This window comes from Spinacia oleracea, chromosome 4 (genome assembly GCF_020520425.1).
Source record: "Spinacia oleracea cultivar Varoflay chromosome 4, BTI_SOV_V1, whole genome shotgun sequence".
Classification (NCBI taxonomy): Eukaryota; Viridiplantae; Streptophyta; class Magnoliopsida; order Caryophyllales; family Amaranthaceae; genus Spinacia; species Spinacia oleracea.
The window spans coordinates 162,210,832-162,237,358 of NC_079490.1; the positions used below are offsets into that span (position 1 = coordinate 162,210,832).

At 35.9% G+C, this 26,527-nt stretch overlaps 1 protein-coding gene across 9 annotated transcripts; it reads right to left on the reverse strand.

Annotated features, from left to right (window-relative positions):
• Window positions 1-761: 761 nt before the first annotated feature.
• LOC110788716 (uncharacterized) lies at window positions 762-5,123 on the reverse strand. Of its 9 annotated transcripts, none has more exons than XM_056841644.1 (3): window positions 2,670-5,123; window positions 1,893-1,983; window positions 762-1,422 (listed from the first exon to the last, which is right to left on the reverse strand). In XM_056841644.1, exon 1 carries the CDS (start codon window positions 3,831-3,833, stop codon window positions 3,042-3,044), a length of 792 nt encoding a protein of 263 aa, XP_056697622.1. In that variant the 5' UTR covers window positions 3,834-5,123; the 3' UTR covers window positions 762-1,422; window positions 1,893-1,983; window positions 2,670-3,041. The 9 variants fall into 9 exon arrangements, with proteins under 9 accessions (XP_056697622.1, XP_056697621.1, XP_021849057.1 ...); XM_056841643.1 differs by having other exon boundaries at window positions 762-1,440; XM_021993365.2 differs by adding an exon at window positions 2,328-2,505 and having other exon boundaries at window positions 762-2,220.
• Window positions 5,124-26,527: the final 21,404 nt, after the last annotated feature.

Genomic DNA, 26,527 nt, shown 5'->3' on the forward strand with positions numbered 1-26,527 from the left:
TGATGCTTTTTTAAAATTCCTTGACGCCTTTTATTGTCGAGATTCTCGACATTTTTTTTGTGTCGGAACTGATAGGCTAAAGTCGTATCACCTAATAAAAAATAAACCTAAATTCACTAACTAAATAGCAAGCTAGGGAAGTCAGGATCGATTCCACATGGAAACATTGTTGTTCCTAATACTAACTAATATGTCTAGATTATAAGAAACATGTAAAAAGGTTGGTTTTTTAATATTAAACTACGACGGTAATTAAATAACGACGATAACAATATTAAATAAATCCAGGGCAGCGACTCACCACAAATGCATACTAGGATTGGACGATGGACAATAATAAACAATTAACAATCATAACTAGGAAAACCTGCATCTCTCAAGTCTTATAAATTCCTTAGGAAAAACAACTAGCAGGCTCTCGCAATTTACTAAAAACAATTCATATCTAATAGCCACAGATCATAAACATTGGATTTATACCTCTCAACGCATAACCTAAGGTTAATCAAACTCAATAAAAATAGTCCGGCCGAACAGAATTGACAAACAATTAAAACAAGCATAGAAATTACAATCAATAATCAAACATTAAATCCAATCCAATCCCATTCATACATTCATGGATCCCCTAAAACCTAGAAAATAGACTACTCAAACATATTTAAATTAAACCAAACAAACATATTTAACGAAAGCATAATTGAAATTAAATAATAAAATAAGAAATGAAGCAATACCAAATTGATGAACGAAGGATGAAATTGAAAGCTTGAATCTTGAATTGAATAATAAAAGTGTTTAACCAAAAGTTTGAGAGCAAAAATAAGCTAAGTAAAAACCTAAAAGTGCTGAAAAATAAGATGATTACAAAATCCTTAAGCTTCAGTGTTTATAGTATTGCTAAAAGTTAAACTAAAAACAGCGCCCGGTCGGGTGACAACAACCTCTGCGCGCTTTTTAGCATTTAATGATCGGCAGCCCATTGCCTGATCGGGCGAACAACTCGACATAATACAACAGCAGCTAGAACTCATTCGCAGGCGCCCGATGGGTACAGGGCGATGGGCGCCCGATCGGGCTCGCGCAGATGCATTTATTCTTCGCCCTTGAGAGAACTGGCGAGTTCACCGCCCGATGAGTACTGGGCGAACGGCATCGAATCGAGCGCGCGTAGAATGCACAATTTCTCCTTTTATTCGCCCGGTTGGTCTTCATTCGCCCGTAGATCGCCAGACGACCTTTAATATAAGCCTTGGGACGCCTTTCTCTCTTCTAATCACCAAGTCTAACTCTTAGGGCTCGAACATGAGCATCATAGGCTCCTTAGAGTTGACAAGGATCATCCCAAACTAGCTCGGGATCGTGTAATAGCCCGTAAAACCATAAAACGAGCCTATAAAGGCCAATTTCACTTCAAGCAACCTGAAAACTCAAAGCACACTACACAACACATATTAGTACTAAAAACGGCTATGAATGGCTCATTTGAGATTAAAAAAAAAGTACTAAGGAACTGGGGTAAAAACACTATAGAATATGCATATATCAGAAACGTTTTCTCGTCGCTTTTAGTTGTCATGGATTACTGCTCCCTAATGCGCCATTTTTTTCTACACAGAAAAGCGTCGAGAAGATTTTTCCATGAAAATGCAAATTACTTACTATAATTTGACAAATAGACACTTAAATACAATTGGTGTTCCTTCTATAACAAAAGAAATTTAAGAAAAAGAAATTAATTTATCTCATAAAATTGAATATCTTCTTGTACAATTTAAACAGTCATGAAAGCTAAGCATATCAAAAGAGATTACCACTACATCAAGGAACAAGTGGAAGCAAGCTTCATTAAAAGTGTTCATGTTCCAAGTGCTTTGCAGAAAGGTGCTTACCAAAGCTCTTCTTCCATCTCATCATCGTTCTTTTATTTCCACGCTTGAACTTTTATCCCACTCTAGCTTGAGCCTTGAGGGGTGAGTATGGCTGTATGGAGATTGTAATGTGTCAATACATTGACTCTTTAGGGTATTATTATAATTTCACTTGTAGGTAGTTACTCTCCTGATTAACGTTATATTTATACTCTCCATAATCGGTTTTTCATTTTCTAATCGAAAGTAAAGGCAGGATCTGTGGTGGCTTCTGGTTCAGAGACTTTCTCGAAAGCTACTTCTTCATAAATCTGGTTCTTGTGAGATTGTGGAGTTCCACTTGCATTTCCTTCACAAATGCTCTTGTGATGTGAGAAACTAGCTTAGCATGGTTACCCTAATCTTAATGCTTTGCATGAACGACATCTGAATTAAGAATATAATTTAGCAACATACATATTAAAACATATAAGTTGTCAACATGATCCAAGAAAGTAGCTAGGCAAGCTCTGCGTTGGAGGCAATCATATAATAATGCGCTTAGCTAATTGTTACACGTTTATATATTACACGTTCAATGCTCAACTTATCGATTTCTATGTCATAAGCTGCTCCCTGTAAGTCCGTCATGATCCTAAGCAACAGCCACACACGATGGGAAATGACACCAGCATTTATCAGTAAGCTAGCTATCTAACAAATCAATTAAAGATCTGACACTTGCATTTTAAATAACTTTTAAACAACAAAGTAAGAACGTGTGTACATGCATGATTCGTATATAATGTAGGTGAGTACCTGATTACAGGAGACAATAAATTACTATCCATGCCCTTACAATCATATTTCTGAAGCTCCTGCAGACAACTGGTATCTTACAGCTAGTTCATGAGCCAATTCAATCCATACTTCACATGGAGTCATTCTGATAAGTCAACCTTCATCGAGAAAACAGAGAATTTCTTAAAACAAATTTACTGTTTTCTGTAACTTACTCAAGTAAATCCATTTATCTCAGCATCTCATACTGTAAAAATATCGAGACTGTAATAAGGCATGATAGGAAGTATTGATTTGTTGAAGAACACAAACAAAATACGAGAAAATTGTGCTAGTATATTCATATGTATATTCAAGTATCAAAATTTTTGTAAAGGAGAGAATTTCTAGCTAATTACTAAGGACATTGAGAAGAGTTGCTCTTGTCTTAATCAGATGCCTAAACAAGATTTCCAACACTTCATCAATTTCTTGGATTTCGGATTCCAATTTCACCAATTGTGACATGTCGACATTAGCTTTGTTTTTCTGGCTAAGAGTAGCATCAACAGCTTCAAAGTCACTGATGGATGTTGCTGCTTCCTTGTCAGATCCTTGGCGAATAAGTTTTGAGAAAGACCAGCTACTTTTCTGTGATCCGCTGATGTAGGATAACAAAGACTTAAAGATATCAACTGTCAATGTTTGCACATCTTTAAGCATGCTCTCGATGGCAATAGACTCGTTAGTTTTGTCAACTGCATTGATATCTTTCAAACACTTCTTGATAATCTTCTTGGATGCTTTACGTGTTTTTAGGTACTCAGATAATTCATTAGTAATGTCAATTTCACCACTACACCTTCTTCGTAGCACTGATTGTATGTCTTGGAGTCTTTCCTTTGAAAGTGCCAAGACATCTCGAGATGTTGAAACGATGTCAAGTAGTCTAAGAGATCCATCCAACACTTGCTCAACTACATTTTCACCTTGAGATTGAGATACGGTTTTCTGATTTTGGGGTAGTTGAAGAAACTCTTCAACACACTTGTATAAATCATTTAGGCCGCTAAGTTTGCTGGTGAGGGATGAAGTTGAAGCAGCTTGAGAAGATCTCAATCTGCTCAATTGTGCATCCAACTCATCAGCAACTGGGTGAGAGTTTGAGGGGAAACTGAAAGATCGAGTGTGGTAAGAAGCCATTTTTAGGTATGTACTTTTAAGTTTGTTTTAAGGCTGAGAATTGTAAGATAGAAGTTATGAATTGATGAATTACTCATCTTTCTTAGCCTCTATTTATACCAGAGTAGCAGAAGACACAAGGAATCTTATAATTAATTGAGACTCTGAGAGATAACATGGTCTTCATCGGGCTTGTTTCACATTGTCTCTTCTAAGCAAACTTGCCAACTAATTTATCAATTATGTTGAAGATTTGAAGGATCATTTGTTATACAACAAATACCTACAAGGTGGTCTTAATTTAATCAAACTCCTGTCAAATGTTTGTTCTTTGTTTTTTAACACCCAACAGAACAGCTAATATGGTTTCTGCATCTCCTTATTTGAGTTTCAGACTTTCATTATATAAATATACGAAGTATTCTGCAACAAAACTCTGTATCAATGTATCATGATCATAAAAATGCGCTAAACATGAGTGGAAAGGATTAGTAGTACTTATCTCTTGTATTATATGCCGCAGAGTGCTCAAAAGTTTGCCAATTGCTGCAACCATCACGCGTATTCGCTGCAAACTCCATGACCGCTGTCTGTGTTCTATAATACACCCAACTTTATCGAGAGGAAGCAGAAAAACACCAAGCACGGCAACATCGGTGCCCTCAATCCCATCCTACACATTCAATAAAATAACTCCAGAGCTTCATTAAGAAATCTACCTACGCCAATTCACATATCAAACCATTCCAAGTAACATGCAATATCTCTGTTAGGCATTTCATCAAACATTTTGTCGGCACCCTAAAATTCGCAAAATTTACAACTACGGGCTATGGTCCTTGGAAAAAGCACATCAAACTTAAACCCAAATCAAAGAATGTATCCGACCCTCAAGCATTAACCTTCCTGCGCATGCGTTGAAAGCAAAAGAGCAAGTGAGGATGGCAGGTTTTGGTTAAGCAGTATGCGGAGCTGTGTGATCAAATGAGCAACTGAGGATGCTCTCGAATTTCGCGTTTTGTGGATTGCAGAATCGATGAAGATGGCTGTGGACTTGGCGGTAACGCGGTGGAGATCGGGGCAGCGTTTGGTTGATGAGGGAAGGCGAGCTGGGGTGAGAACTGAGAACCGGAGGTTACGAAGGAAATTAAAAATTGGCCAAACTTTTTTGTACAAGAATTGATTCCCGGTGCTCCGTAAGATCAAATCGCAAGTTACGGAAATCCACCCAAATTCGGAAAAGTTAGGAGGCATTTGGTTCGCAAAGTGTTACTCCGTATGACGTTGGAATCAGGAATTATATCAGGTTGGTATGGGTTTGAAAATCTATTCTAATATTTAATAACAGGGAAATTTAAAACCCATATAAAGTGCCACGTGGCCCTCTTTTTTACATTCCACTTTTTTTCGTTAACCCTCAAAAACTCAAACGACGCTCTTTGCTCATACGACACTTCGCACCCCGCTGTCGTTTCTCCTTACATACCCACGAATCACACTTTCACGATTTGTTTCATTCAATTTTAGATCCAACTTCTTTTTAATTTCCAATGTCTCTACTTCTAATCCCTTGCCTAATTCAATTTCACTTCTACATTTGTCTTCTCTTTCCCTCACTATCCTCCAATTCTGAACTTTCGGTCCAGAAAAAGCATTTGAGGTTAATTCATAGTTCTTTTGGCAATGATTTTTGAACAGTTTCGCCAAATTTATTAATCAATCGGGCTTTATGGTATTTTTTTTTTCTTTTCTGAATTTTACATTTTTAAATTTTGTTCGAATTTGTGTTTTTTTGTTTAACGGTATACCCCTCTGTTATGGATGTAAAGTTGTAAACAAAATTCGCTACATCTCAAAAAGTGAGTATTTATGTTCTTTAATCGCTATATTTTTGTTATTTCAAAACTTCAATCTTGGGCTTGAGATGTCAATTTGAATGTTGCATTAGAGTATTGAAAGTTGGGATTAAGAAAGTGACAATTAATGTTAATTTGTTCTCTGCCCATTTAACTCAAAAGGCATGTTATGCATGTTTTAGGTTTGATTAGTATTCTCATGCTTGATGTATTCTTGTATTTTAAAAGTTGTAGATGATTAGATGATTTTAAAGAATCAGATAGAATAATCCCAATAGGTACTTTTTAATGTTTTGCGATTTAACTAACTTTTCCCGCAAATTTGATGGTGCAGGCGTGTGCACCGTGCTCTAGGTGCACCGGAAACAAAACGACATAAAAAACACATAAAACGCGCGTGTTTCATTAAATCCCGGAAACAAAAGAACATTTTCCTTGAACAAAAGAACAATACCCTAGAACAAAAGAACATTAAAGGCTCTGTTCTTTTCAGCTCTGTAATTCGCGTTTTTTATTCGATTTGCTTTCTTCTTGCGATATATATTCTTCTAGATTTTATGTTTTGAACTCAAATTGTGAAGAGGAGAGAGAAAGTATGAACTAGGTTTTCTAAAATGGTTCTTAGAGAGAGAAAGTAGTGAAAATTCCCAAAAATTCGTTGATTTTTCTGCTTCAACATCAAATTAAATCGATTCTTCTTCTTCAAATCTGAATTCTGCACCTGATAATCAGATTTTGGGAGGTAATTTTTCAATTTTGAAATAATTAATTCTAGGTTTTGATGATTTTGATTTTGTAATAATCGTGTGTTTGATGATTTTGATTATTTTGATGATTTTGTTTTTGTAATAATCGAGTTTTGATGGTTTTGATGGTTTTGATGATTTTAATGAATCAAATTATGTAACAACACGCTGATTTCGTTGAAATCGCTGATTTTGAAGATTTGGATTATGTAATTACGATTTTTTTCCAGAAAAGAACAGTTTTACGTATTAAAATAACATATGCTCGTATTAAAAGAACAGTTTCTTTATGCTCGTATTAAAAGAACAGTTTCATTATTGTAGAAAAATAGACCATTTGCGTTTCATAATTTGTTCTTTCATTCTATTGTGTTCTTTTTTATTATTTTCAATTTCATTTGCGTTTCATAACTTGTTCTTTTTATTTTATTGTGTTATTTTTCTTCTTACTTTTTATTTATCCTTTGTTCTTTTGGTTGCGTTCTTTTTCTTGGTTTTATACATGTTAACATATTATTTTTTCAGATATTTTGAATAATGTGCTTGATAATTCATAAGAAAATGATGAAAATGATGATTCCGAATCATATATTATTGTTGGACAAGGTACTTGACTTGTTCTTTTAGTCTCTCTATTTGTTCTTTTAGTCTTTTCATTTGTTCTTTTTATAATATTCTGCTAAAAGAACAAAATAAAAACACGTGCTTAGTTCTCATTATGCACTCTTTAAGAATTTTTCCTTTCTCCTTCTCAGTTATTCTTTGATTCTACTTTCTATTTTTTCATTTTCCATTTTTCAGCAACTATATATATAATAATTGTACTTATGAATCATAACCATTAGTCATTTTATAAATACATTTTAGAGAGAGAAAGAGGAGAGGATTTATATTCTCTCAACATACGAGAGATTTTTTGAGAGAGAAAGAGTGAGATGGTGAGTGAAAGAGTAAAAATGTATTTTCTCCTTATTCTCTCTCTAAAATTCCTTCTGAATGTTTCTCCTTTGTTGAAAAATGAGTGAATTAAGAAAAACACTAGTTCAATTTGGCTAGTTTTTGAAGCAAGAGAGTATCTGGATTCTGGAGAGCGTGATATTTTCCGAGGATTGAGATCAGTTTTTGAAGATTTATTAAAAGATATCGATGCTACTGATAAATGTTGATCAAATGTTTAAGGTACGTTTCCTTGTTCTTTCCTCTAATGTTCTTTTCAAATTGTAATGTTCTTTTCACAACTTTACTTTTACTGTGGCACCAACATAGTTTGTTCTTTTAAATCAACATAGTTTGTTCTTTTATATCAACGTACGTAGATTGTTAAAAAAAAGAACATACAATGGTTTGAAAAGAACACATAACACTTAAAAAAGAACATAGTCTGATTCGTGGTAAAAGAACAAAAATACTTTTTTAAAAAATATAGATTTAGTTTTAAGTGCATCAAAAAATCGTCGTTTCGTCTTTTTTTAATTAGAACATAAAATCATTTGAATAGAACAAATAACACTTAATAAAAGAACATAGATCTGATGTGTTGGATAAGAACAAAAATACATTTAAATAAAAATATAGATCTAGTTTTAAGTGCATCAAAATATCGTCGTTTTTGTCTTTTTAATTAGAACACTAAATGGTTTGAAAAGAACAAATACAACTAATAAAAGAACATAGATTTGTTGTTCTTTTCGTCCCTTTCATTCTGTTCTTTTGTTCGATAAGGAAAAAGAAAATGTTGTTCTTTTTCATGTGTTTTGTTCTCTTGTTCTTTTTTTTTCTTTTTTTTTCTTTTTCTTAAAAATTTTTGAGTTTTTGTTATTTTATTTTTCTTTTGATTTTGTTCTTTGTGTTTTCTAAAAAAGTTATTGTTCTTTTTTTAATTATTTTGTGTTCTTTTTAACTTTTTACAGTTTTTTAATTTTTTATAATATTATCGAGAATATGTTTTTTTTCTTTTTCTGTTGCATTTTGCACATGATGTTCTTTTTGTAAAATAGTTGTTCTTTTTATAGTGTATCAGGAGAGAGAATATGTTATTTTCAATTTTGTACATTTTCTTTAGTTTTTTAACATTAGTGTTCTTTTCAGCTTCTGGTTAATGTTCTTTTCGTTTACTCTATTATGTTCTTTCTGTTTAGTTTCTTATGTTCTTTCTGTATTTTTTTGTTTTTTGCGTTTTGGTGCAGGTGCACGTAGATCTACGTGCAGGCCCCTGCACCATTCGCGTGTTGACTTTTCCAGGGTGCAAATCATGTTTTACAGAGTCAACAATTTATCATATTTTTCCCACTTACTAATTTAACCTTTAAAATAAGGTTCATCTTTATTTTTAATTTAATTTTTGGTTTTTTTTTAATAATTTCTTTCTTAGCCATATTTGAATTTTCTTTTTTCATGTTTTTATTGGGATTACATATAAATTTTGGTGTTTGAATTGTGGGTTTAAGTGTTTGTGGCTTCGTTTTAATGAATTAATTTGTATTTGATTTGATGATTTCAAATGCGTCGAAACTAGCCATGAATTACCAACCCACGCTCAAGAATCCTATTCTCAGAGCAAACAGTGTCGGATTGGCCTTATCAATTTTTCTTTGGCTCACAAAAGCCCCCTCTTAACATGTTCAAGCAAGACCCGACCTCTTAATAGGTTTGAAACCCCCCCTTCCCTTTAATTTCTTATTCTTAAGATTTTCTAGGTTTTCTAAATAATGGGTTATTATTATTCTTATTAGTTATTACTCCCTCCGTCCCGGAATACTCGCAACGGTTTGACTTTTTGCACTATTCACATAATTCACTTTGACCCTATTTTATTTATAGTATATGAAAACAAGTGTTAGCATAAAATAAAATATATTGTTGGCTTCATCTTGATATATATTTTCAAAATCTTAATATTTTATAAGTTTTTATAATATATAATTAAAGATATGGATATTTCATGAAATACCCTCGAGTTTTGCCATAATTCACCAAACGCCCATCAAGTTTCAATAATTCATAAAATACCCCTCACAAATGACTTAATACCCCAAATACCCATTCATGACGTCATCATCCTCATAATCGACCAATTATGATCTAATTACCTACCTAATCTCTAATTAACCCCCCTAATCCCTAATTTCCCATTAACCCACCCATTGACCCATTAACCCACCTATTAACCCACCCATTTCTTTTTCTTTTCTCTCTCCCCTTCCTTCATCCATTAACCCACCACCCACCTCAAGGATTCCACCGGAGTTTGATTTTCCGGCGACGAATAGGGCTTTTTGCTCAATTGATCGTCAATTATGCAATTCACCGAAATCTATTCATGATTCCAATCTTCAAGTGTTAAAAAGCTTAAACAACAAGAATAAAGATCAAATCAAGTATCCTGAATTTCGTTCAACTACGAAAATACAAAAATTACAAAGAAGGCTCAAATGCAACTTTCGATTTGGTTTCGATTTACTTGTCAAAGATAAATTTCAAACCATCTGACTTGTGCACAAGAAATTTTAAAACAAAAGTTATAGGAACACAATGCACAAAATAGATTTTCACGAGGAAACTCTTCACTATAATAGGGCAATAGCAACTCAGTTACAAACCTATTAGAAACTCGTACCTTACTTGAGTTCCTGTACGAACTCAAGTTCCCAACTACACTTATAGCTTCTCAAAGCCAATACAATAAGAGCATGTTTGGTATAGCACTTTTCAAGTGTAGGAAATGATATCAATTAACTAATTCCATTACCTATTGTTTGGTTTTGTGGTAACAAAATGCTACCCTCCTCAATTTTAAATTTGATTAGTTGTTGGACCGTGCGCGCTAATATTTTATAGCGCACGGTCCCCCAAGATATAAAATATTATTCCATTAAAATGTTACATAAAAAACGAGCGTAAAATTCCATGGTTAATGCAACAACAAAGGACAATATTAAAATGTCATGCTTAAGTTAAAATTCATATAATAGTATTAGTATTAACGTATGGAAACTTCCGCTAATATCATATTAATTTCAATTCATGTCAAAATTAAAATTTAACTTAATCACAACCCAGAAATTGAAAACAATTTCTGAAAAACGTTCTCTAAAATATATAAAGAACACATCTTGCGGTAAGACCATCCATTAAAATCTTGCAATCTCGTTGATGCTATATCAGAGTTCAACTACATGTACAAACAACCCTAGCTACAACATACATAACGTCAGAGCCCCAAAATAAAATAAAATGACTGACAATGACCGGCATTTCTGTGCAATAAGCAATGCATTTTAGTAACTAAATCAAAATGCACAAGTATAGCACAACTTTTGATCCCAACTTTCCGGAATGAAGAGAGAAATATCATAGGAACAAGATGATGTCCAGTTGCTATTATCATCTGCAGCACTGCTGTGTCATTTGTCAGACCCTTAAACAAGCTTACTTTTTATAGAAATATAAAAGAAGTTAGAAACAGAAAAAGAAGATAGAAAAAGATCCATTTATTACCTTACTTTTTATAAAGTATCACTTCTTTTATCCGACACTTTGAATGGGATCCGTGTCTAAAAAAAAAGTCAAGACACTCCTTTGACCGTGTCGGAGTGTCTGCAAATATTTGGATCGAAGGGTCGGACACTCTGACACCCGTGTCGGACACGACACCGACACCCGTGTCTGAGTAACATTGCTTTTCACACTATGTACCACTCTTTTCACACTATGTACCAACCGGTGATTTTAGATCCTGAATCTGACATCCAAAACAAGAGAAAAGGTTTAGCCAGCAATTGGTTACTTAATAAAGAAACATTGACAGCATTAACAAAATGTAAATCAGATGGGCAGAAAAGAAGAATACAATTTATCATTCACGCAATAGGTGTATGAATAACCAATCATAATACATTCAAATTTAGAGAATTTCTTCATAGGGATAATCAGGTCTTAAGAACAATCTTAATTAATAAGAAGCACCTAAAATAGGAAATAGAAAATTTTGTTTTTTTTGTAAGATGTATATTGCAAGTTCAAGATAAAAGACAGGCATACCCTGCTAGCCAATAAATGATTTCAAAATCTGTTACTTCTTTTCATTTTGATGGTGTCTATGCGTGATTTTCTCTCAAAAACTATATCAATTTCAAACAATACTTGCTAGTAACACCCAGTCTCATCTCAAAACAAACCTAATATAAGCAGTGGCAATGAACCCACTTTCCTACAAACAAAGTCACACAACGATTCCCCCACAATTTTAGCTCAAACCTAGCAATGGCAAACGATCAACGATCAACAATCACTTCAAACATAAACCAAAAATCTTGAAACAAAACAGAATCACAACAAGCCAAGATAATTAGGCAATATCACATGGCTTAGGTTAGGAAAGAGTGACAACAACACCTTGATGCTCCTGAGTGAGGATAACTTGACATCTCAACCTGGCATACTTGTTAAGAACACGGTTGTGCTGATTCCTATGCAAAGCTTCGATCTGGAGCCAATCTAGAGCAATGTAGGGCAACTTATAATACTCGAACCTGAATATGCAACTCTCGACTGATTCTCAACATTAGGAATTGGCCCCTAGCTTCCTGATCCAGTATCCCTAATATCATTACCTGAATAAATTAGTACAGAATATTAAAACTCTAGAAAAGTGTCCACAAATTCAAAGCTCAAAATCACGCCATTACTATTTTGCAATATTTGGCAGAATCATTAGCACAATAATAGAAATTAGGTTTTCGATTTGATTTGAATTACCTTAAATAACAAACCGTCAAAAATAACAATTAATTATGTTCATTTGAATTATGTTTGCTTGATTCAAACCGTCAAAAATAACAATTAATTAAAAACGTTAAATAAACAATCAAACAACCAACATACCATAAGACAAATAAAAATCAAACACTAAAAACTAATATAAAACAGAAAAATTGATAGTTCAGTAGGAACACTTGACAAGAGGGGGGTTGAATTGTTTCTTGGGAACTTGGGTAAGTTTCTTGCGGAATTTAAACAATAAAGAGACTGAGAATAATGAGCGAAGAAAGATATAAAATGGAGGAACCTTCTTGACCCTAATCAAGAAGAACCTCACTACTCTTTTGTATTAATGCAATAACTCTATTACAAATACACTCTTTAACTCGAGAACCTCACTACCCTTTGATTATTGTGCTCCTCTTTCTCTCTCTGACTTAACTCTAAGTCGCTCCTTTTCTCTTTGACTTAACTCTAAGTCGCTCTGTTTCTCTTTGACTTAACTCTAAGTCAATTAAGGATCACTCAACCCTTAAACCCAAAATACAATTTGATATAAAACTCTAGTACGTAATAAAGCTCAAAGCAATAAGGAACTCAAGGGACACTCTTTTGAAAACTGATTCTCTTTTAAAACGTTTAAGCTCTTAAGATAATTTTTTGCAAAGATCAGTTGTGTTTTGAAAAGCTAAAACTCTTCTCCTTTTATAGGAGAGTTTTACTTAGGGTTTGGTACCCATGTTCTCCTCAACTACCCACTAACAGTTACTGCTCAGTAACATGGGCATAGTTGGAGAGAAACAAGGGAGACCAAATCAAAACACTAAATGTACGTTGAACAGAAATACGTGGGGAGAGTTTTAAGGAACGTGGAAAAACTTTTACTTGAGAAACAAGGAGAATAAATCAGAATCCTATGTTTCATTTATTAATTAAATACATTTTATTTATTAAAAAGATTTTCCAAGTTAAAACTCTTTTATAATTACAGTTAACATATTTCATTTAAAACGTACCAAAATACTATGTCCCTTTCATACCAAATTATTTATAAACTTTATTAAATACTTACATAAATCCTAAAACATAAACTCATATGTTGTAGTCTTCATGTTGCACCTTTAGAAACTTCACTCGAAGACTTCCCAATTTGTTCCTTCTCTGGAACGCCGAGGATCCACATAATATATGAGGATCTCGCCTTAGGAACTCGCCTAAGGATCTCGTCTTGCTTAATGATTATTTCTTCAATGTAGTGTCTGACATGGATCAATTACTTGCTTATATTCCACGTTGCTTAGTTTATCCAACTCAGGATCTCCTTAACTTAGCATTATCCCTCTAAGGATCTCGGAACCTATTATGCAACATAACTTAACCAATTGTCAGGAGTTTGCTTTGTCATCATCAAAACTTTAGGGTCAACAATATTCCCCCTTTTTGGTGATGACAACAAAAGCAAACTTTCACTAAATGCAGCAATAATCAATTAGCATAAATATAAAGCAATAAATTATTTTTATAGAAATTAATCTAAACTTCCTGAATGAAATTAAGGAAAATTGAAATTAATTTTAATAAACGAAAATAAAATTAAAAACGAGAAATAAAATTTTATAAACTTACATCGAGAAGAGAGTAGTGAGACGGATTCAAGTGATCAATTTAAGTTAAGTTTGCATTCATTTCCCCCTGTTGGCATTAACAAAAAGTAGAAATACACAATACTAATATATACCGATTAGAGCGCCCTCCGATCAACGGTTGGCAAACTAAGTTAGCCTCAAAGTTAAGTTCCAACGTACTAGATTTGAATAGAAAACATAATAAATAACTAGTCATGATTTTAGAGATACGTTCATTGATGAGTTCCACTAAAATTAAAGGAAATAAAATAAAATAAAGTAAATAAAGGATGTAACTGTATCCCATGAAAGGAGTACAAACCAAAAAAAATAAATAAAAAGTTCCAAAATAAAAATAAAGAGAAATGTAGCACACACACACACAAAAAAAAATTTGGGATCTTGGAAATTGGGATGGAACAAGGTTAGATTTTGGCAAAGAGATCCTCAAGTATGGGAAGGACTTGAATCCATTGGTTGAACTCCAGATAACAAGGCTGTAATCTGATTCTGGAGTTGTAGTATCATAGCATTTGTGGACTCTTGAAGCTTTATCATTCTATCCATATCCTTTCTCAACATGATAACCTGTTCCTTGAGTTCCTCCTTATTGGGATCATGAGATCCTAAGGAACTTGAAGAACCAAAAGCAGCAAACCCACCAAAGCCAGTAATGGAAGAAGGAACAGTAGGAGTGGGAGGAACAGGGATGTACCTTGGTTGAGGAACAGGGCTATCCACCTTTGGTGTAGGAACAGGGGTGGATTCTTTTTCCTCCTTTTCAAATTCAACAGTGTCCTCCAATACCTCTACGTTCCCATCATCATCCTCATTGTCACAAGATATGTCAACGAACACCGGAGGAACAATGACCTTAGGAACTCTAGTGGCTACCCTTATGCTCCTACGTTTACCACGAGGAACATCCTTTGGCACCTTAGGAACCACCTTAGTAGCCTTTTCCACCTTCTTAGGAACTACCTTAGGAACACCTTCTTTTTCCCCCTTACTTTTAGATTCCTTCACTGTAGCCATGGCCCAACATAATCTCCCATTAACTACTTGTAGATTCATGCTTTTTAATAAATCACTTTGCACAATTTGTTGACTAGTGACCATCAACTCTCCATAGTCACGCAAATCCACAGAGAAACTCCTAAACACCATTGTCAACAATGAAGCATAACCAACTTTATAATCTGAAGGAACACAATGGGATAAGTGTTTAATCATTAAGGCAGGAAAGTTGATTGGTATTTTGTGTTCAAGGCAATACATCAAAGAAGCATCATAGAGGTTGGCCAAGGTACGTTTTTGAGTGCGAGGAACAATACCTCTACGAACAAGGTTAAAAAGTAGTTTTTGTAGAGGGGTGGGAAACAAGCTTTGGTTAGTTAAGGAACACACTTTAAGATCTCCTCCTATTGCTTCCACAAGTTGTTCATTAGTCATCACACCAATCTGAATTTTAGCGGTTGCTCCTTTCACATATAAATCAAATCCCTCATTACGAATATTCAATAACTTTGCAATATATTCAGCATTAAATTCAAACGCTGTTCCATTCACACTACTTGAACAAACACCATCCACATATTTAAAATTCGCGCGAAATTCATTCATAGCATCTGGAAATATGGAGGTTTTAGAATAATCACAAAATAGGCTTACCCATCCCTGATGTTTAAGAATTTCCATGAATTCCTCAAGATTAGTTTCACACCAAGTCTGATTTACGGCAAAAGCCTTAACCAAATTCGCCTCATCCGCCGAGAGGACCCGGTTTGGGGTTATTTCCCCCTTAGAACAAGCCACGTTCTTTTTTGATTTCACAACCACCCCACCACCCGACCGCCGCTGCCTTTTCGCGGGTCGGTGGTGGGTCTTCTCTGTCGACAAAACGGAGGGGGAGGGTGGGCTGGGCGGAGGGATAAGGTTGGTGGGTGGTGGTGTCGCGATTTGGGTGGGTTGTGGGGAAAGATCCGTCGCGAGTTGGGTGGTTGGTGGGTTCGCAACTGGGTCGATTAGGGGAGGGGGAAGCGCGACTGGGAGGGCGGACGGAGGAGGTAGGTCGAGCAGGGGTTGGGTGAGGATTTGGCCGGCGGCGGTGGTGTCGGACGCGGGGGAGAGCTGGGAGCCGGTGGTTGTTGTGGATGGAAGAGAAGGCTCGTGGCTGAGATTTAGGGCGAGGGAGGCGACTGCTGGGATATCGGTGGTCGGTGGTCGGTCGGCCGGGTTGGGTCCGGGCGCCGACTTGCCGCCGCCGTCGGGTTCTTGTAGTCGGCCGCCGTCCATGGTGGTTAGGTTTTCAGATTTTGAATTTTGAAAATCTAGGGTTTTTGGTGATGGAATTTGGGGATTTTTGTTTTGTTGAATTTGTTGTGGAATGGGTGAGATATCCATAGGAGTAGGGGATAGAGATTTTCTTTTTCGTTTCAGATTTGTGTTTAAACTTGTTCTCACCATTGTTGGAGATGGTGGAGAAGATGAAGGAAGATGGAGAGGAGGAGTGTAGATTATCAAGGCTTGTTCCTTTGATGTTTTCTGTATTTGAGGTGGGCTAGGGTATGATAGATCCATAGGAGTGGGTGTGAGTTCCATTAGCTTTAAAATTTGGAAAAGATAAAATTTGGTGGAATAATAAAAAGTTTAAGGATATATTTATAAGAAAAAAAATTAATTTGTGAAAAATAAAATTTGTGGAAAAATTAAATAAAATGAGTAAATAAAAATTTGTAACAGAAGATAACCATGATCCTCCTAAATTAGTGGAACGTTGTGAGTTACGTATCTCATATTACTGACCAATTAAATACACATTTTTAATTCGAAATTTTTAGTTGTTCCTTAACGATGGTAAACTTCAGTTATGCTTTACGCACATGTATTTATAATGGTATACAGTAGTAATGCATAAATCTAAAAGAGTCATACCTCATGAGGATCTGTCAGCTTCCTTATCTTATTTTGATCATCCCGAGTTCCATTCTCATTTTCTCATGCTTCTCTCTGCTTAAAGGTTTAGTCATAATATCTGCAATTTGATTCTCAGTTTGACAAAAGTCCAACTTGATTAAACCTTTTTCAACATTATCCTTAAGAAAGTGATGCCTAATATGAATATGCTTAACCCGGAAATGATGCACCGGATCCTTAGAAATGCAGATTGCGCTAGTGTTATCACAGTAAATAGGAACACAATCATATATGATCCCAAAATCCCTTAACTGTTGCTTTATCCACAGTATTTGAGAGCAACATGCAGCAGCTGCTACATATTCAGCTTCTGCTGTGGATAAAGCAACGGTATTCTGTTTCTTGGAACCCCAAGAAACCATGCAAGATCCTAGGAATTGAACCATACCTGATGTGCTCTTTCGGTTTACTAAATCACCTGCATAATCTGCATCTGCATATCCTTTTAAATCGAAAGTTCCACTTCTTGGATAAAACAGACATAGATCGTCTGTTCCTTTGAGGTATCTGAATATCCTCTTCACTGCAGTCATGTGGGACTCCTTTGGGTTTGATTGAAATCTTGCACACAACCCAACACTGAATGATATGTCTGGTCTGCTTGCGGTTAGGTATAGCAGAGATCCAATCATTCCCCTGTACGTCGTTTGATTCACACTTTTTCCTGTGGGATCCTCATCTAGTCTTGTGGCTGTTCCCATGGGAGTGTGATTTGTTTTCACTGAATCTAGCTCGTACTTTTTGAGGAGTTCCTTCACATATTTTTGTTGGTGGATCATAATTCCTTCCTTAGTTTGTTTGATTTGCAAACCAAGAAAGAAATTAAGTTCCCCCATCATACTCATTTCAAACTCACTGCACATTAAATTAGCAAAATCCTTGCACAAATTTTCGTTAGTAGCACCAAATAATATATCATCGACATAAATTTGTACAACTAATAAGTCAGATCCTTTTAATTTTAAAAATAGAGTTTTATCGATCCTTCCTCGTTTAAAATCATTTTGTAAAAGAAACTTTGATAATCTCTCGTACCATGATCTAGGAGCTTGCTTTAACCCATAAAGAGCTTTATCAAGCTTATAGATGTGGTTCGGAAATTTGGGATTCTCAAAACCAGGGGGTTGTTCCACATAGACGTCTTCCTCAAGAAAACCATTTAAGAAAGCACATTTGACGTCCATCTGATACAACTTGAATCCCATAAAGGCTGCAAAAGCAATTAGAATACGAATAGCTTCTAATCTAGCAACAGGAGCAAAGGTTTCTTCGAAATCAATACCTTCCTGTTGATTGTAGCCCTTGACTACTAACCTTGCCTTGTTCCTGATGATTGTAGTATGTTCATCGAGCTTGTTCCTGAACACCCACTTTAATCCTATGACTTTCTGATTCTTTGGCTTGGGTTCCAGATGCCATACCTTGTTCCTTTGGAACTCATTTAACTCATCTTGCATGGCAGTGATCCAATCAGCATCTTCCAAAGCTTCGGTGTGGTTCCTTGGCTCGATTGTGGAGAGGAACGCATGAAAAGCACAAAAGTTCCTTAGTTGAGACCTTGTTTGAGTTCCTTTCCTAATATCACTGATAATCAGATCCATTGGGTGAGAACTTTGATGTTTCCAGGGCTTAGGTTGAAATTGTGCCACTGGAACATCTAAGGTCTCCTCAGTTCCTTCTGTTTCCTGAGATCCTTGTTCCTCTGCATCAGAGGTCTCTTGATCATCTTCTGGTTCCTCAAGGTTTGCATTTTCTGGTTCCTCATGATCAATATTTTCTGGTTCCTCAGGATCAGGGGTTCTTCTTCCAGGAACACCTTGGTTAGTAGCAGTTTCTAGTGTTTGTGGATCTGCTATTTCATTTTGCTTTCTTCCAGGAGAGATTTCCTCATCATAATCTGTAAAACGAGTTAATCCAATTTCGAAATCTTCCTGTTCCTGAATCTCATCAACATTGTTAGCTTCATCAAATATTATATGTACACTCTCTTCAATACACATCGACCTTTTATTATAAACTCTATATGATTTACTGTTTAAGGCGTATCCTAGGAACACGGCCTCATCACTTCTTTCATCGAATTTCCCTAAGTTTCTTTTGCCATTGTTGTGAACAAAGCATTTACACCCAAAGGCTCTAAAGTAAGAGATATTGGGTTTGTTTCCTTTTAATAACTCATAGGGAGTCTTGTTTAAAATGGCCCTGATCATTACTCTATTAACAATATAGCAAGCTGTGTTTACTGCTTCAGCCCAGAAGTTCCTTGGTAAGGAACTGGCAATTAACATGGTTCTAGCCATGTCTTCCAAGGTTCTATTTTTTCTTTCAACGACTCCATTTTGTTGTGGAGTCCTAGGTGCAGAAAAGTTGTGATCCATACCTTGTTCCTTGCAGTATTCATCAAACTTGTGATTCTCGAATTCAGTTCCATGATCTGACCTTATATGTATTAGCTGACGTCCTGTGGATCTTTGTATTCTCTTAGCAAAAGCAACAAATTCATTAAACGTTTCATCTTTACTTGCTAAGAAAATAACCCAGGTAAATCGAGAAAAATCGTCAACAATAACCAAGACATAGCGTTTTCCACTTCTACTTTGAATTCTCATAGGTCCACACAAATCCATATGGATGAGTTCCAATGGTTTAGTTGTGCTGACCATTTTCTTAGGCTTGAAAGAGCTCCTGACATGCTTTCCTTTGGCACATGCTTCACAAACTTTGTCTTTAAGGAACTTGATGGAAGGTAAACCTCTCACTAGTTCCTTTGATCTCAGTTTGTCAAGCAAAGAAAAGCTAGCATGTCCGAATCTCTTGTGCCATAGAAGTGGATCCTCCTCAATAACACTAAGACAAGTTAAGTTGTTCCTTGGAACTTTGTTGAGATCCACAGTATATGTGTTCCCTTTGCGAGTTCCTTCCAAAATAACTTCCTTACTGTTATTGTTAATAATTCGACAACTTTCTGAAGTAAAGCTTACCGAGTTTCCTTTGTCACAGAATTGTGAAATACTAAGCAGACTGTGCATTAAACCTTCTACCAGGAACACATTATCAATTGAATGGGAACTTGACCTTCCTACTTTTCCAATGGCGATGATTTTACCTTTCTTGTTGTCTCCAAAGGTCACAGTTCCTCCGTTGTAGGCCTCTAGTGAGAGAAATTTGGTTTTATCTCCTGTCATGTGCTTGGAACACCCGCTATCAAGATACCACGAGTTGTTCCCCCTCACTAGGACCTGCAATATTATCAATTGTTAGATACAGGAACTCGGGTTTCCTCGAGTTCCTTTTCTACTAAAGGATCATTTTTCTTAATCCATATCTTCTTGACAATGTTCTGGTTTTTATTGAACAGTTCCTTCTTTTTGGAACACTCAGTCACAACATGATCACCAGTACCACAAAAGGAACAAACTTTGACACTAGGCAGTTCCACATAATTTTTTTTTTTACCATTGTTCCTTTTATAGTAAAAACCTAAGCCTTCAGTTCTCTTAGATTGAGCCTTCTCAATCCACTTAGGCGTGATTCTAGGAGATTGTTTATGTGCATTAGCTAAGGCTAGTTCCTTGGTTAATTTCTCCTTTTGTTCCTTTACTGTGACCAACTCACTGTTTAAGTTTTCCAAATCAACGTTAAAGACCCCCATGCTAATCTCAGTGGACTTGCTAGGATCTAGGCTTAAATTAAACAGTTTATATTGACTGAGTTCCACTTTGAGAAGAATGTTTTCATTTTTGACTCTCTCAAAGGAGTTTTGAAGAGCAGTGTTTCTATCAAGCAAGTCAAAGAACCTACCCTGTACATCAGATCTAACATTATTAAGGTAGGTCATGTGTCCCTTGGTGAGTTCCAAGGCTTTGTCACTTTGAGCCTTTATTACACTAAGCTTTTTAAAGTTATCTAGAGTTTCTATCAATAATTCCACTAACTTATTTTTAGACAGAGATTGAAGAGTTAAGGAACTTACTTCTCTTGATGGATCTTGGGTTGTTCCATCAATCTTTGCCATAAGACAAAGGTTAGCTGTTTCTTCATTTGGTTGATCCTCATCTTCTTCCGAGTCAGTAGCATCTCCCCAAGCTGCGATCATAGCCTTCTTGAAGTTGGGTTTGGCAAAGGTTGATTTGTTGAATCTTTCCTTGGACAGATCCTTTCCCTTGCCTTTCCCTCTTTCATTTTCCCACTGAGGACAGTCTTTGATTAGATGGTCTGATTCTCCGCACTTGAAACATCCTTGGTCAGGCTTGGAACCGCTTGGTTTTCTCATTGAGTTCCTTCCTCTTAGATTTCCAGGTTTAGAGTTCCTGTAAAATCTTTTCATTCTTCTGACCAACATGGCAGCTTCTTCTTCATCAGGATCCGAGTCCTCCTGTTCCTCAGCCTTAAGAGCAAGGCCTCGATTCTTGGAATTCTCAGGAACAGCTGCTCCTAGATGTAATTCGTGCGTCATCAAGGATCCCGCCAATTGTTCAATGTTGAATTTGGTGAAATCCTTTGTTTCGAACAATGCCGTGACCTTGGTTCTCCATCTATCATCCTGTGGCATGCTCCTTAGGATCTTCCTAACCTGTTCATCAGAGGGAATATTTCTTCCAAGAGAAACTAGTTCATTAGTGATATTAGTGAAACGAGTAAACATTTCCTGTATTGTTTCTCTTGGTTGCATTTCAAAACGTTCATACTTAGACATTAGTAAATCAATTTTTGAACGTTTGACCTCATTAGTTCCTTCATGAGTTATTTGAAGGAGATCCCAGATTTGCTTTGCGCTCTTGCACCCCATAACTCTGTTATGTTCATGAGGTCCAAAGCCGCAATGCAAGATTTTCACAGCCATTGCGTTGATTTCAAATTTCTCAAAATCTTCCTTTGTAAAATCAGACATAGGTTTAGGAACTACCTCATTTTGAGCATTGGTCATTGTTACCTCGAAATCACCGACTTCTATGACTCGCCAGACTTGATAGTTCTCTGCCTTGATGTAGATCTCCATCCTGTTCTTCCAGTAGGTGTAGAATTTTCCGTTGAACATTGGAGGTCTTTGAGTGGAATAACCTTCCTCGAGTTTCTCGTAAGCGTTCATACTTTCCAGGAACTTTTTCTCAACAGGGTTTCCTGTATTTTTGTGAGATCCTGCTCTGATACCAACTGATAGTTCAGTAGGAACACTTGACAAGAGGGGGGGTGAATTGTTTCTTGGGAACTTGGGTAAGTTTCTTGCGGAATTTAAACAATAAAGAGACTGAGAATAATGAGCGAAGAAAGATATAAAATGGAGGAACCTTCTTGACCCTAATCAAGAAGAACCTCACTACTCTTTTGTATTAATGCAATAACTCTATTACAAATACACTCTTTAACTCGAGAACCTCACTACCCTTTGATTATTGTGCTCCTCTTTCTCTCTCTGACTTAACTCTAAGTCGCTCCTTTTCTCTTTGACTTAACTCTAAGTCGCTCTGTTTCTCTTTGACTTAACTCTAAGTCAATTAAGGATCACTCAACCCTTAAACCCAAAATACAATTTGATATAAAACTCTAGTACGTAATAAAGCTCAAAGCAATAAGGAACTCAAGGGACACTCTTTTGAAAACTGATTCTCTTTTAAAACGTTTAAGCTCTTAAGATAATTTTTTGCAAAGATCAGTTGTGTTTTGAAAAGCTAAAACTCTTCTCCTTTTATAGGAGAGTTTTACTTAGGGTTTGGTACCCATGTTCTCCTCAACTACCCACTAACAGTTACTGCTCAGTAACATGGGCATAGTTGGAGAGAAACAAGGGAGACCAAATCAAAACACTAAATGTACGTTGAACAGAAATACGTGGGGAGAGTTTTAAGGAACGTGGAAAAACTTTTACTTGAGAAACAAGGAGAATAAATCAGAATCCTATGTTTCATTTATTAATTAAATACATTTTATTTATTAAAAAGATTTTCCAAGTTAAAACTCTTTTATAATTACAGTTAACATATTTCATTTAAAACGTACCAAAATACTATGTCCCTTTCATACCAAATTATTTATAAACTTTATTAAATACTTACATAAATCCTAAAACATAAACTCATATGTTGTAGTCTTCATGTTGCACCTTTAGAAGCTTCACTCGAAGAATTCCCAATTTGTTCCTTCTCTGGAACGCCGAGGATCCACATAATATATGAGGATCTCGCCTTAGGAACTCGCCTAAGGATCTCGTCTTGCTTAATGATTATTTCTTCAATGTAGTGTCTGACATGGATCAATTACTTGCTTATATTCCACGTTGCTTAGTTTATCCAACTCAGGATCTCCTTAACTTAGCATTATCCCTCTAAGGATCTCGGAACCTATTATGCAACATAACTTAACCAATTGTCAGGAGTTTGCTTTGTCATCATCAAAACTTTAGGGTCAACAAAAATCAAGAACAAAACCACCAAAATTAACCAATTGTGCTGAATTGGTATGTCAAATTAGATCAATTAAGGATAATAAGATCAAGGAATGTATAAATGTCTCAGATAATGCTTAAACAAAAAATCACCTAATTCCAACTGAAATAGAGAAATTAAATGGACCAAGTTCAGGGAGCAACAAAGAGAAACAAAAAAAATGAAGAGGCAAGTGACTGAGGCGCTGACCCTTTTTGACCATCTGCAGCACGGTAAGCACCATCGATCACCGCGGTTGCTTCTGGTCGAGTTTCAGCTAGCCGATTATACCAGAGGAGAGGTAATGTAGCAGGTAAGTGCGAGCTATGAGAGAGAAATGGTATGATGGAGGTTATCCTGGTTTAGGGTGGTCTTGCTATAACAACGAATGAATGAAATGGTGAATTTTCAAATTAATTTAAAATCGAAATATATCGAAATTCTTGATCAATGGAGGAACAATATCACCATTTTTGGATCTCCCAGATATATCGATTTCCGGCAAATGATGCTATAACTGATTTCTGTTTAGCTGGGGTTTCTGTTCTGATCTCCAGAATTTTAAAAATAAAAGAGGAAAGAGAAGGGTAATTATAAGATCACGGTGAGCGTAGATCAGACATATTGATAAACCATGGGCATGAAACACCTATTAAACACGAACCTTAAGCATGATAAATTTAAAGATGCAGGTAAATAAGTAAAAGAATGATGAAAGCATAACGCCATAACCTAAGTTTACCTTATTCCAGCTTCGGCTCGGCTTCTCTTGGGTCTGACCTCTTGGATGGTAGACCACTTCTCTTTAGAGTTGGTTCTGATCTCTTGGGTCGGACTTCTTCAGGGTCAGTCCTCTTGGATGGATGAACACTCTCAAATGTACGGTGGTCTACATCTTCGGCTCCGCTTCTATTGGGTATGATCTCTTGGATGGCTCAACACTCTCAAATGTATGTGGTATGCATCTTCGGCTTGGCTTCTATTGGGTTTGACATCTTATATGGAAGACCGCTTCTCTTGAGAGTTGGGTCTGATATCTCAAGTCGAATGAATAATGGGAAATACCATTTCTGGCTTCAACGTAGGTGAGCTCAAGCTTGAGACAATTTATGATTAAACTAAACCAGAATCATCAATTGCCTTCTCTAGGCCTCCCTTCTTCTTGGCACCAATTTTCCCCTAACGGGCCTTAAAATAAGCTTTCATCTTGGCAACAGATACAAGTCTGGAAGAGATCTTCTAGATACCGATTGTGAGAAAAAGTCTACCATTTCTCCCAAGCCAAGTTCTCTAACACATATCTTCCAAATGATGTAGAGTCTCCGGGTGCACGAATCCGGATCCTATTAGAAAAAATTTGTTGGTCAATATTAAAGCGTAAAATCATCATATTCAATTCCTAAATAGTATTCCTCTCAAAAAGCATGGTGCTAACCGTCTTGTGGCGTACTTCTAGATATTGATTATTAGATTCCAATAAAGTTCCTAATATGAATGTTGATCAAGTTCTTACAACTGACTCTTCATGCGTAACAAATAGTTAGGAACTAAAACTGGAACGAACTGAACTATTAGATAACAATAATTAAGGGTGCATGGTTATGTGGCATTCTCAATTTCAATCGAATGTCAATAATCTGACATCAGAATGTTTATCAGGTTATTACAACACCTATTCATCATGTGTGTCAAATAATTAGGTATTGTAAGTGTAAAGAACTAAATCCTTTGTAACATTAACTATTCGTAGTAGCATGTGAGACATGCTTAATTGAGTAAAGTTTTCATGCAACAGTTCTTGGACATATTTCTGAAGATTTGAACTGAAGAATTAAAATACATAAGGGTATGGAGATTATATTAACAATTAATCCAACAAAGAGTACCAATTCAAATAGTTCACAAATAGTCATGTGAAATGCCAAGTATTAGAATTCCTTACTTGCCAAATATGTACTGGTCTCTCTCCCATTGCAGAACAGATGGCTGCCAGCTCTTCCTCTACATCAGCAAATGCCTGTAGTAGTTGAGCTCTACAGCGGTTTGCCAGATCAACTTTTCTCCTGAATACTTCTAGGCATTCTTGCTCCGGCTCTAATCGTATCCCGAGTTATTTCAGATTCGCTAACCTCATCCCATCTAATCTGAATAGATTAATAAGAAAAATCAATTGAAACACAACACTAAAAAAGTGACTCTGGAATCAAATTCATCTCATATTCTTATTCTAGGAGTTCATTTAATAGAGATCCGCACAGGTTGTTTGCACTTGTATACTCAGGATCACTTTGGACTATAGCCATCTAAAACCACCAAAAGTATGTACATCTAAGGCTTGCACACAGCACTGGCATTCATTGTGGTTTCTTCTCGTCGAGTTTCCATTACTGAGGTCCTAACTCCTCATGAGACTCAAGTTCGCTAGCTGGTCAAGTCTAATACACGTGTTAAATTTTCTTTCCCAAGGTGACACAGCTGACGGTAAAGAACCAATTAGCATGTATTTATGTTGGATAAGAAATAAGAAAACCAGAATACCACCAAGTAATAAGGGCCACTAACATTATGAATGAGACAAAGATCTCTGATCCTCAGTTACTTAAAGCTGAAGAACAAAACAGTTAATCCCTGAAAGATTTTAGGAAATTACTATAGAGCTACATGGGGATCAAGTTTAAGTGAAGCTTCAATAGCAAGACAATGAATGTACGTGATGATTCAAACAAAATATCTTCATCGAACAAAATATACAAACAAAATTAACTATCCAGTCATTAATGTCCCAAAATTTACAATAAGTCAAATTCATACCCACCATGCATAATGTAAATTTCACCATGGTATATCATTACTCTTGACTTGAGGTGTTGGTTTTCATTACGTAGATTGTACACACAATCATAATACCCACCATGCATAATGTAAATCCCCCAATTAACATTTTCTAAACAATTGTGACCCTAATTAATTCTCAGTATTTCCTGATCTTCAACAATACACTTTATGTGATCTTTCTGCATTGTATAATACTGAATTGGGAAAAAAAGAATGAGCCACCACACAAGCAACGATTACAGGGTCGTAAACATCACAAGTCGCTGAAGTCAGCACATCGTTGTCAGACGACTACTGCTTAAGGCATGACAGTAGGTAGTATGGTGATTTATGAACTGATGTCATCACTTATTTCAAGCTGGTTTAGTATTCTACAATTCAACGACTGGTGACAAGAAAGTTCCATTAGGAATTCATAGTCGTCTAATATTATGTCATCGTCAAACAACTGTTTAACTGTGTGTCTTCATGATAGGAGGTCTAGACATGATATAG

Bases quoted from the DNA above. Each gene is read 5' to 3' on its own strand.
- LOC110788716 (XM_056841644.1), bottom strand. From the start codon at position 3,833: ATGGCTTCTTACCACACTCGATCTTTCAGTTTCCCCTCAAACTCTCAC.